Below are 13294 nucleotides of genomic sequence, written 5' to 3'. Positions count from 1 at the left end.
CATCCTTCTGTCTTGCTCATCTTCTTTATCTCTTTATCTCAGTCTCTTCAAATCCATTCATCTCGTCCTCTTCCTTCCCCTCACTACTTTCTCCACACTTGCTCCTTCGTTTGTGTTATCTTTGTTCTTTGTATCTATCTGTTCTTTCCATCTCCCTTCTCGTTTGTTTTGTCTTACCTCCCCTGAATGCTTCCTCATCTCCTCCTCCTCCTCCTTTTCCTTTTCCTCGTCTTCTCATTCTGGTTAGCATCTCCTGACGCTTTTCCCCTTCTCATTAATTCTTCCATCCCTCCGCAGTCTGTCTTGTAACACTCTCTCTCTCTCTCTCTCTCTCTCTCTCTCAGGGGGAAAGAATGATTATCTAAGGCTGAGAGAGAGAGAGAGAGAGAGAGAGAGAGAGAGAGAGAGAGAGAGAGAGAGAGAGCAAAATAAACTGCATATGGCTTAAGATAAACCTGACCCATATAGACTCGTATTCTTGTTGGTTAAAGAATTTCCTCACCACCTTTCCCCCCGTGACTTTATTTCCTTATTACACTTCACTATTCTTTTGTCTGTTATTAATGTCTTTGTAACTTCAACATTAAATCCATAAATAACATAAAAGATAATTAACACATTATAAAGGCCACCGAAATAAGCTCTTCCTTTTTACGCTAACTTGGTGCAGATTTTCATCACGTAGCTCAGCGACTGAAAAATACAACACTACGAGCCAACTCCCTCTCCATAGCACTTCATCGTGACTAGCATCAAATTCTTGTGTTTATCTATTCTTACATTTCAGCATTCTAGATAGAGAGATAACAGTTTTAAGTCAAGTTAAAGTAAAAACCGTGTAGTAGAGAAGTGTTGCTTGGCTTTCTCTTTAGCTGTTCACAATATGAGCCTGGTCCAAATGTAAGGACGTATTTTAGGTGACATAGGTTTCGTAGCACCCTTCCTCAGCGATTTATTTATTTATTTTCCCTATCACACATAGCTTTCCCTTATTTATATCGTTTCATTATCTCCAGTACTTTGCATCAGTAACATGTATGTGGATGGTGAACTGTATTATGTGCAGAATAAATCGCTAAGAAATTGGTGTTACGGATTCTTCAAAGCGACCTAGAATGTACAGTAACTCACAACCTACACTTTTCAAGGTAGTGTTCGTCTCACGACAGATTGAATTCATGGAAAAACTTATTACCTCTCAGAACATGATAACTGGGATCAAATACTCAAGTGTAGAGGAAAATGAGGAGGAAATAATGGGGGAGTCAGGTGAGAAAAGTGAGTGGGAAAAGAGAGATCTAGAATGGCTAATAACTACGTAAGCGTAGAGGAAAATGGGGAAGAAGTAAAGGGGAAGTCAGGTGAGAAAATGAGTGGAAAAGGAGTGATAAGCTTAAATGGTGAATAAATACATAGGCTTGGAGGAAAGCGAGGAAGAAATAATCGGGATGTCGGGTGAGAATATGAGTGATAAAGGAGTGATAATGTAGGCATTATATAGGCATTAGCATATATTTCATAAACACAATGTACAGGATGTAGTGTCTGCTGGAGATGTACATGGCTTCTCACTAGGAATGTCAATTCACATAATGTCAATCCACAATCTTATTGTCCCAGACCATCAAGAGTCCTTAACCATATGATGTATTTCAAACATCCTCGTAGTCCAGACGACCAAGAATTTCATGACGTGTTCAAACACGTGGAGTAACCAACCCTAGTCGGTTAGTCCACGTGAATGGAAATCTACCAGACACTACATCACACACACACACATCCTCCCCAAGCTGTAAATAATGTCGGAGATTCCCTTCAGATCAGAAAGGCGGGAGAGGGGCTAGAGAGAAGGCTCGATACTAGGGTCATTAAGCAGTCACGCTTCATTATGCTGTAACTCACGATTGATATAACTGTGAAACTCACCTCGTTGACACTACTTCTCACGACTTTATTCTGGCTATGCTTGACGATCCACAGTCGACTTCCCTATCTTCCTACATGTACCTACGACCACGCTATCGAGACTGGCGTCAGTAGTGAACAACGATAAAATACGCTATCGAGATTGATGGCAAGCGGTAATAACGAACCAAGTACGATAAACTACGCCATCGAGACTGGTGAACAGCGGTAAACTACGACAAATTACGCCTTACGAGTTTATACAACCGCTACAACGGTAAACTACGATATCTACCTCACTACGTTCACTGAGAGTGGTGGCGAGCTGTAAACGAAGCCGATTAACGCCTCAGTCAAAGCAATCTACGACTCCTCTACAAGCAACAATCAGCACTTAAACAAACAAACAAGGCTCACCCCGAACCACCTAAACCGCAACTCCACGATCTACGAGAAACAGTAGCAGTGATATACTACGTCTATCAACAACTCTACAAGCCTACAAGTCTACAAGCCTGCAATTCTACGATCAATTAACCACAAGTGAGTAATCAGGAAGAAGAACGAGTTACGAGTGAGGAAAAACAAGCTCTACGATTAACTACAGGTAAGAAGTCTACGAGACATCTCTATAATCTTCGTCATGTACCTACACGTAGCGGCAGTCTTCATCCAACAGGAAGTAAATCACAATAAGAAAGGACCGAGAAGTGAGACGAAGAAGTGAGAAACGATAAGCAATAACAAGCAAAAATGAGGAAGGGGGAAGTGCGTCTGTACTGGGCCAATAGTGTTGACCCAGCATGGTGATGTAGCATCAACACATTTCTCTTCCTGAACCTCCACCACCCTACACCACGACCTCCACTTTCTCCAACACTACCACCACAACCATCATCTTCACCACAACTACCAGGGTGAGGCAGCTACTCAGCAGTGTGTCGTCATTAACTGAGTGGGGACAACGACACCAAGTGCTGACAAAGTCATACCAGGACTCTGACCTACCTCAGCCAGATGTTACCGACACTTCAGCCAACGTCACTATCATCAGCAGCAGCACCCTGGCCAGTATTCCCATCACAGTTAATATCAGTGAGCTGAACATTTACTCTATTAGTTTAATAGTACTACTTCATTTATATACAACTTTACGTATATACACAGTGATAGAAAATATCCTTACATCAACATAATTATAATACATATATATGAAATCTAGTAAGATCAGGTAATTAAAATATAAGTCCACAAGTATCCTTCATAATACAGTGACAAGGAAAAGCAAATGAAAATGCCGAACACAGGTGGAGCAACAGTATGCTATACTCAACCACACACTTAAATACTTACAACCAATACCTAAGGATGAAATGTATCAAGTTGACATCACAACCTGTGGAGGGCTAAAGTGTCAAGTGATGTGTGAAACTAAGTGAACACTGAACATATTGTAAATACTGTATATATAATTTTATACTAAAAAAAAATATGGGTTACATAATAATGTCATTTTAATTCAAACTGTGCAACATAACTAAGTCAATACACCCATGGTGTCTCAAATAAACTGTGCAACATAACTAAGACAATACACCTGTGGTGTCTCACATAGCTAAGCTAATACACCTATGGTGTCTCACACAACAACAGTAAACTAATACACCTATGGTGTCTCACATAACTACAGTAAACTAATACACCTATGGTGTCTCACATAACTAAACTAATACACCTATGGTGTCTACATAACTAAGCCCATACACCTATGGTGTCTCAAATGAACAACTACATCAAATATGGATGATTCATGGTATGACTGGATTGCTATTATTGTATTAGTTATATACATATGTGTCATTTACATAGCTACAATGACGACACTTGTGATTATTGCAATTATGTTACAGTTGCCACATTATGTAACTACAATTTGTTGCAACCGCGTTATGTAACGGTTGCATTAACAAGATGTAACTACAGTTTAATTGCAGTCACAATTGTGTAACAGTTTCATTAACACAGTGTTATGTTAGTCGCACTTGCATAGCAGTTACATTAAAATGATGTATCTACAATAGCATTAACACGATGTAACTGCAATTATGATACAGTATTCATACAGTTACGTTACTTTTACAGTACCGGTATTATGTATTTCACTTAATTAGCTTACAAGTTAATTGTAATGTGTATATAGTATGCATTATTATGTTATGACAGTATTAACTGTTTTTTTTTTTTTTTTTTGTGAGGAAGAAGGAACCAAAGGCAACGAGCCCGCAAAACTGTTCCTTCCAAGAGAAAAACAAAATACAAGAGAGAGCCAAATTCAAGATCCATTCATTTCGAGATACCTGGACACACTGCGTTTGATAGACTGGAGATCATCGGAAGCAGGAAATACAGACAGAGGGAGACAGTTCCAGAGTTGACCTGTTGCATAAATGAAGGACTTGGAGTAACAGTTAATTCTTGCATTAGAGAGTTGGACAGAAAAGGAGTGAGAGTTTGCTAGACGAGTGCTACGCGCCCGTCGTAGAGGTGGAGGAATGCATGCAGACAGTTCAGAGGAACAGTGACCATTGAAGTAGCGATAGAAATGAGATAGAGGTGCAACAGTGCGGCAAAGAGACAGAGGTTGAAGGGAGTCAGTAAGAGGAGGAGAATTAATGAGACGAAAAGCCTTTGACTCCACACTGTTGAGAAGAGCTGTATGTGGGGAACCTCCCCACACATGAGAGTTGTACTCCACACAGGGGCGGATGAAACCCCTGTATAGAGGCAACAATTGTCAGAGGTAAAGAAGGAATGGAGTCGGGTTAGCACACCCAATCTCTTGGAAGCAGATTTTACAAGAGATGTAATATGATCTCTCCAAGATAAGTCCCGAGTAAATGAAACCCCAAGCATGTTCAAGGATGATGCAGGATTAAGCTGAATATTATTAAACATAAGTGGGTATGCCTGTGGAAGATTTTGTCGGGTTGATAGGTGCAAAAATTGAGTCTTTGATGCATTAAAAACAACCAGATTATTTTACCCCAGTCAGAGATACGAGCCAAGTCAGACATTAGATGTGCCATATCTCGTGACCGCGCGATATGTAAGCGTTATATAGGCATTAGTATATATCTCATAAATACAATGCACAGGATGTAATGTCTGCTGGAGATGTACACAGCTTCTCACTAGGAATGTCAGTTCACATAATGTCTATCCACAATCTTGTTGTCCCAGACCACCAAGAATCCTTAACCATATGATGTATTTCAAACATCCTCGTAGTCCAGACGACCAAGAATTTCATGGCTTATTCAAACACGTGGTTAGTCCACGTGAATGGAAATCTACCAGACACTACATCACACACACATCCTCCCCCAAGCTGTATATAATGTCGCAGAGATTCCCTTCAGACTAGAAAGGGGAGAGAGGGGTTAGAGAGAAGGCCTGACACTAGGGTCATTAGGCCGTCGCTCTCCGTTACGCTGTAACTCTCTATTGATATTAAAATAAAACTCCATAACCCAAGAATGCTGTAACTCACCTCGTTGACACTACGTGTCACGATTTTATTCCGGCTGTGTTTGACGATCTCCCTACAAGTGCATACGACCACGCTATCGAGAATAAGCTAAATTAATGACACCATATATGATAACTGAAAAGGAATTATTGAGATCATTAGAGTGACTGTAGGTAACGGATAATGGCAAAAAAAAAAAGGTACTGAAAGAGAAATGGTCAGTTTAAAAAAAAAATAATAATAATAACGATAGGGGAAAGTCAAGGTGGCATTGAAAGTAACAAAGAAAACTTCACTGGAGACAGACTATTGTAATTATGAAAGGAGATGGGAAGATTGATTAATAATTATATCATTTAATGCGAAAAGGAAGTGACAGTGAAAAAAAGGAAGTAACTGAAAAAGTGAGGAAAAAAAAGAAGTGACTGATAAAGAGTAAAAACCCAAATGGCTGAAACATCAAAGGAAGAATCATTAAGTGGGGAGGATTAAGTCTGGGGTGGGGAGATTAATTAAGGGAAGGGGGTAGGGGAGCAAGGGAAAGTGAGAGAGGGAGAGGATGTAGGTGGAGGTAGGAAAGAGGGATAAGGAACTGACTGGGATGGATTAGTAGAGAGAGAGAGAGAGAGAGAGAGAGGAATATTAATGTCAGTAAAGAAGATGGAGGAGAGAGGAAGGTGATGGAAAGATGAAGATGGCAGGGCAGTTGGGAGGGAGATGGGGAGAAGCCGATGAGGTAAGGGGAGAGAGAGAGGAGGAGAGGAAGCTGATATCTGTGAGTAAAGGGGATGGAGGAAGGGGAAGGGGGTGGGGGAGGGGAAAGGAGGGAGAAGAAGGGAGAGGAGAAATAGAGAGCAGGGGGAGGTGCTACAAAGAGGGGAAGGAGGATGTAGTATAGAAGGGGGCAGAAGAGGAGGAAGAGGAAGGGGGGACGGAGGAGGTGGAGGGTAGAGAGGAGGATGTGAGTGGATGGAGGTAAGGAGAATAATTAGAAAGGTGGAGGAGGAGGTGGAGGTAGAGAGGGAGATGGATTTTGAGAGGGAGGTGGAGTTTGAGAGGGAGTGGGAGTTGGCTTGGGAGTGGGAGGTGGATTTGAAGGTGGAGTTGGAGTTGAAGGTGGAGTTGGAATTGAAGGTGGAGTTGGAATTGAAGGTGGAGTTGGAATTGAAGGTGGAGTTGGAATTGAAGGTGGAGTTGGAGTTGAAGATGGAGTTGGAGTTGAAGGTGGAGTTGGAGTTGAAGGTGGAGTTGGAGTTGAAGGTGGAGTTGGAGTTGAAGGTGGAGTTGGAGTTGAAGGTGGAGTTGGAGTTGAAGGTGGAGTTGGAGTTGAAGGTGAAGTTGGAGTTGAAGGTGGAGTTGGAGTTGAAGGTGGAGTTGGAGTTGAAGGTGGAGTTGGAGTTGAAGGTGGAGTTGGAGTTGAAGGTGGAGTTGGAGTTGAAGGTGGGGTTGAAGGTGGAGTTGAAGGTGGAGTTGAAGGTGGGGTTGAAGGTGGGGTTGAAGGTGGGGTTGAAGGTGGAGTTGGAGTTGAAGGTGGAGTTGGAGTTGAAGGTGGAGTTGAAGGTGGAGTTGAAGGTGGAGTTGGAGTTGAAGGTGGAGTTGGAGTTGCAGGTGGAGTTGGAGTTGAAGGTGGAGTTGGAGTTGAAGGTGGAGTTGGAGTTGAAGGTGGAGTTGGAGTTGAAGGTGGAGTTGGAGTTGAAGGTGGAGTTGGAGTTGAAGGTGGAGTTGGAGTTGAAGGTGGAGGTGGAGGTGGAGTTGAAGGTGGAGGTGGAGTTGGAGTTGGAGGTGGAGTTGGAGGTGGAGTTGGAGTTGAAGGTGGAGGTGGAGTTGGAGTTGAAGTTGGAGTTGAAGGTGGAGGTGGAGTTGGAGTTGAAGGTGGAGGTGGAGTTGGAGTTGGAGTTGAAGGTGGAGTTGGAGTTGAAGGTGGAGGTGGAGTTGAAGGTGGAGGTGGAGTTGGAGTTGGAGGTGGAGTTGGAGTTGGAGTTGGAGTTGAAGGTGGAGGTGGAGTTGGAGTTGAAGGTGGAGGTGGAGTTGGAGTTGGAGGTGGAGTGGGAGTGGAAAGTGGAGTTGGAGTGGAAGGTGAAGCTGGAGTGGGAGGTGAAGTTGGAGTGGGAAGTGGACTTGGCGTTGGAGTGGGAGGAGGAGTTGGTGTAGGAGTTGGAGTTGGTGTGGGAGTTGGAGTTGGAGTGGGACATGGAGTTAGAGTGGGACATGGAGTTGGAGTGGGACATGGAGTTGGAGTGGGACATGGAATTGGAATGGGACATGGAATTGGAGTGGGAGGTGGAGTTGTAATGGGAGGTTCAGTTGGAGTGGGAGGTGGAGTTGGAGTGGGAAGTTGTGTTAGAGAAGGAGGTGGATGAAACAGGAAACGGTTTCGGACAGAGAAATGGAAATGGATGCGGGGGGAGGAGCTAGCAGAGAAAGGAAAGGAGGAGGTGGAGGTAGAGAGCGAATGAGGGGAAGAGGCAGGGAAGGGAGGGGGAAAGAATAGGCAATGGAGAGGGGAAAGTCTTCCTAGACAGAGGGGGGGGGAGTAACTGATGAGTAGGGAGGGTGAGGGGAAATAGAAGGGGAGGAGACAGAGAAGGTATGAGAGGAGGAAAGAGGAAGTGGGAGAGTAGAAAGAGGGAAAGGAAAAGGTGAAAGGAGGCAGAGATGATGAATGGAGAGAGTATGAGAGAAAAGACAGGGAGAATGAAAAGTTGGAGGAGGAGGAGGAGGAGGAGGAGGAGGAAGAGAGAGAGAAGGGGGAGGAGGAGGAGGAGGAGGAAGAGAGATAGAGAAGGGGGAGGAGAAGGAGGGGGTGGTAGTGGTGGTGGAGTTGGATAGTGGAGGTGAAAGTGGAGGTGGAAAGAGAAAGGAAGGAAAAAATAGAGAGAGGATGAGAAAACGTAGAGGAGGAGGAGGATGGAGTGGGGAAGGAGGAGAAGGAAAAGATGAGGAAGGAAGGACAAGAAGGATAGTGAGACGGCCAGTGACAAAGAGAGGAGGAAGGAAAGCGGATGAGTGAAAAGTGTTCCATAGAAAGTCACATTTTGTCCCAAGTCGAACCTCTTAGTCCCCCTCTGGCCAGGTTGTGTCATAGGATCTGTTAGGGAACATACTCTTACGGGCTGCTCCCTCTGTCAAAGATCTGTGGCACTTTCACTCTGACAACTCTTAGGACTCTCTCAGTTCAGTAAAATCGTGTGTTAGAACTGATCACTAGACTTGAACTGACTTAAGGGGGTTAATACTGATGGTATTAACACTCAGGATCCTTAGATTCACTCTTAGCTGAGGAGAAAATAAAAATGTGTTTTGCGTTGAATAGAACAAAAAACTACAGTTGTCCCAACAGTGAGTGAGATTATTAGCCTTGTACACACACACACACACACACACACACACACACACACACACACACACACACACACACACACACACACACACACACACACACACACACACACACACACACACACACACACACTTTCATTGTTCGCTGTTTTATCTAGTATATTCATGTTTTTCTTTTTCTTATCGTATGTTCTTTTCCTTTTTCTCTTTCCTTTTGCATCATACACTTCCTCAGTTAAATACGGCGTTACTTTCTGGCTTCCTTGTCATCATCTCTTATTTTTTACTTCCTTTTCTCGTTTCCGTTTGCTAAATCTTTCCACTTTTGATATCACTTCTATTCACCTTTGTCACAACTTTCTCTTTTCATGGTGCCCTTTTCTCACCTCCAGACCTTCCTCACACCTGCCTTCCTTCCCTCCGTCTCTCCCTCGATCTAAGTTTTTATTTTTTTCTCCTCCACTCATTTTACTACTTCTTTCTCTTCCTTTCTTCTTCCTTCCTTTCCTTAACAGTAAACTTGTCTTCCTTTGTGTCAACCTCTCCCATCTTCCTTCCCTCCATTTCTGGTGTCACGCATCCTTTGGGCCCCTTTCCATCTTTTTCGCCACCTCTCTAACCATTCTCTTTCCTTCCCCCTCTTTCACCAGCCTTAGATAATCCTTGTTTCCTTCAGTCCTTCTTTCTTTCTAACCTTCTACCTCTTCACCTCCCTTCCCACACTTTCCTATTCCTTCAGTAACCTATGTTTTCCTCTTTCCTTCCCTCCTTCCCTGGTTTCCTTCCTTTCAGTATCTCCTCTCCTCCATTTTCTCATTACTTTCCCTTCCACTTTTATTTAAAAACCCCGTCTTTTCTCGCTCTGTCCATCCTAATTCCTCGTACAATCCTCCTCCTCCATTTATTTCCCCCATCTTCTTTCTTCGCCCTGTCTCCTTCCATTTCATTCGCTCCTCTCTGGTTTGTTGCCTTTGTGACGACAGAAGGGGATTGTCCATCTTATTTATTTCTCATTTCTCCAGTAGAAACTTGCTCTCTCGCTGGACACAAGTTGCTGAAAGGGCGATAGTGATCATTTGAGAGAGAGAGAGAGAGAGAGTTCTGTATCCAAGTGTGTCTTCCCAATTCTCATATCTTCCTCCTTCCTTCCTGGCCCCTCCATTTTTCACATCATCTCGTCCCAATCTCGTAAGTAGCAAAACATACGATCTGAGAGACTGGAGACAGCTTACTAGCTTTGAGTTTCGCCTCTCAAGAACGATGATGATTTTTTTTTCCTGTTACAACCAATATTTTTTTGTTTCAGAGGAGAGATAAGTGAAGGGGCGGCATTATTTATTTTTGCAATCACCAGTATGTATATTTATTTGGAAGATAAGGACGTCTTTAGATTTGCAATCACCAGAGATTTTATTCAGAGTGGAGTTAACTAAAGTGATGTCTATACAGATAGATACGGTAGATAGATAGATACGCATATTCACACACGCACAGACACAACACACCAATTCATACCCGTCGCAGAGTGTTGTTGTGCTGGCCGTACTTATTTGTTCACTACTTAAAGACTTCTATTTTTCTGTAACTTGAAGGTGTAAGAAAGTGGAGTATTAATATTTCACCTATGCCTATATATACGTTGTGATGATGATGTGTTGAAGAACTAAATCTTAAAGATGTACGGGAGTTTTTAAAAGTGTGTGACTCACCCTCTTTTAAACTTTGATTGTGTTGTTGGTGTGTATGTTGACTGTGCCTCGTCTTTAGTACCACTTGCGGCTTTACTGCTGCATATGCTTCCTTGTTATTATGGCTCCTGAAACTGCGTCAGCTCTTATGACTGAACATTACAGCTGCCCTCACAACTTTTTATCACTAGACGTATTATTGCTGTTACGACTTCCTCACTTATCATACCCGCCACAACGATGCACTTAAGCAACTGAGTTCCTGGGAATTTTCATCATTATCCTCAGCAGCTCCTCCTCAGCTTTACACGTTTTAAAGTTAGTCACTTCCTTGTCCCACACGGGAGAGACTTTTTTAGAGGAGTTACGTTTAGTCCTAAAATATCTCTTCAGTATGGTGACATCATATTAAAGTTTTGCTATCTCCAGACGACTTTTTCTGGCTTAAGAGAGACTTGACTGGAGGAGAAAATTCGGTTTTAATATCAGAGTACAGTTTTATAAGTGTTGTTTGGTGCTCGGAATACACCCGCGACTCACCAGGCAAGATCCCACGTTATATTTGAGCCGAGTGTGTGTGTGTGTGTGTGTGTAATTCCTATCTCTGGAACTTATTCCCACCAGAGCATCGTCCTCTTCTGTGACGTGTGACTTCAGACTGTGTGCACAGTTGGCAGCACATGAACCTGGGACAGTGTCTGTGTGAAGTGGAGGTCTACCTACAGTTTCCGACGTTCATGCACCATAGTCACTTGGTCATTTCATCTAACATTTAACACCTCCATTCATCCATGTCAGTGCCGCCAAAAAATGTGATTGTCAGGGTTGTCAAGTATACCTCTGCTACACACTGGTGCTGTACCAGCTTCGTATGTTGCCTGCCAACAGTACCTTCTCTTTATCCCGGCTTCAGAACTTGCTGACTCAACTCTCTTTCTTTTTTCTCTCATCCAGGCCTCCTACGACTCCAGAAGATTTACCAGTCCCTCCGACCAGCCCAAGCGTCCTTCGAGATTCGGGTGGTGAGGCGTGTCGAGTCGGCCCATGATGCCCTGGCCTTCCTTAGGACCCTGGAAAGCAGCAGCAGGTGAGTGGATGGTTACCTGGATGCGTGCTTGGGTAGGGTGTTATTTTATAGCTCTATGTGTTGGTCTTCTTTATCACATTGAAAAGCAACAGCAGGTAAGTGAATGGCTAACTGGGTGAATGGATGGATAGAGTGCTATTTTCATAGCTATGTGTGATGGCCCTCTTTAGGACCTTAGAAAGCAACATCAGATGAGTTGTAGCTGGATGGATGGGTGAATGGATGCAATGTTGGATGCATTGTTACAGTACTACCATTTATACATGGGGCAAGAAAAGCAACAGGTAGCTTGATGGCCACCCGGATGGATGGACGAATTTTTAAGCACTTGTAACTAAGGTCATCCTAAGGTTCTGGGGAACAACAACATGTGAGTGGATGGTTTCCTGGTTGGTTGAACTGTTAGGCTGTTAGGTGCATCCATACAATATTATTACTTATACATGGCATTTCGTTGACCTCTTTCAGTCCAGTGGCTTCGTAGATGCTAACACATTTTTTACTACGGAACTCTATCACTGACTGATTTGGAAACTTCCTCTGTGATGAAATGACCAGGTTTACGAAGTACAAATGGCATGCAAGTATTCCCCTGCAGCATTGATTCAATTTTAACCAAAGTTGATGAAAAGGTAGACGGCCAGCCAAGGGTTTGACCATTATTTTATTTTTGAGAACAGGCCAGCGTAACATGACCACCACATTTCCAAACAAACTGCTTGATGGCAGTATCATTTTCATCACGCGTCCGTCCGTGTGTGTGTGTGTGTGTGTGTGTGTGTGTGTGTGTGTGTGTGTGTGTGTGTGTGTGTGTGTGTGTGTGTGTGTGTGTGTGTGTGTGTGTGTGTGAGAGAGAGAGAGAGAGAGATAATTATTTTGGCTCAATTATTCATCTGTTAATTGTTCAGCTGTCTCACCAGTGATGTTGAAAGTTTACACCAAGATGAAATTATGATGATAGGTGTATGTACAAACGCTCGTTCGCATGTCACGTGCTCACAGAGCGCACTTTACTGGTGTTGAGAAGACTGTCTTGGTGTTGACAGGGGCGGTAAGAAATCTGCCGCAGTAGGGAAAACAGTTCTTATCCACAAACCAAACTTTAATTGTTTATGACAAGCGGTATGGTGCACTCTCTCTCTCTCTCTCTCTCTCTCTCTCTCTCTCTCACCAGCTTCCTCCCTTCCTCCCTAACTTTAAGCAATGAAGGCAATTAAAGTTTGCACCCGGCGTTATGTAGCTTTTGTTTGGCCGTGTATGCAACACAGAATGGCCCAGCAACGTCCTCTACACTCGCCCCCAGTAAGCGTGTATTGTCTTGGGCAGAGGGACAGTACACTGGGGTGTCCTGCATTCTGTGCGGTGCTGTATTGTATTTTTTATGATATGATTCGGCCCCCTCCGCCTCTTTGTTCCCCCCCCCCTCTCTCTCTCTCTCTCTCTCTCGTGTGGGTGTGGATGTGGGTGTGGTTGTGGATGTGGGTGTGGTTGTGTGTACGTAACACAGGTTCCCTTTGCCCCACCTGTGAAGTACCCCTCCGTAATTCAAGAAATTGTACATAAACAGGGGAAAATGAGGGAATTTAAAGGAACAGTGAATGCATAAAGGAGAGAGAGAAAATAAAGACGGTAAATGAAATGAAGGAACAAGGCAGGAACTGGAGAGGGAAACGAGAAAGCAGTAAAACGAAGAGAAGAAAAATGGGGGTAATGTAGGGAACAACGAATAGAGGAAGAGGAGGGAAA

The 13294-nt window shown here is 43.5% G+C and overlaps 1 protein-coding gene across 1 annotated transcript in view; it reads left to right on the top strand.

Moving 5' to 3' along the window:
• LOC145391860 (glutamate receptor 1-like) overlaps positions 1-13294 on the top strand; it is a 537754-nt gene that overhangs the window by 277956 nt on the left and 246504 nt on the right. The window contains exon 6 of the mRNA XM_080266379.1: positions 11416-11548. Coding sequence (XP_080122505.1) covers positions 11416-11548 — 133 coding nt within the window. The remainder of the gene's footprint in view (positions 1-11415; positions 11549-13294) is intronic.

This window comes from Coenobita brevimanus, chromosome 1 (genome assembly GCF_032717465.1).
Source record: "Coenobita brevimanus isolate Jiangsu-jjx chromosome 1, ASM3271746v2, whole genome shotgun sequence".
NCBI lineage: Eukaryota > Metazoa > Arthropoda > Malacostraca > Decapoda > Coenobitidae > Coenobita > Coenobita brevimanus.
This window is presented reverse-complemented; position numbering and strand designations above follow the sequence as displayed.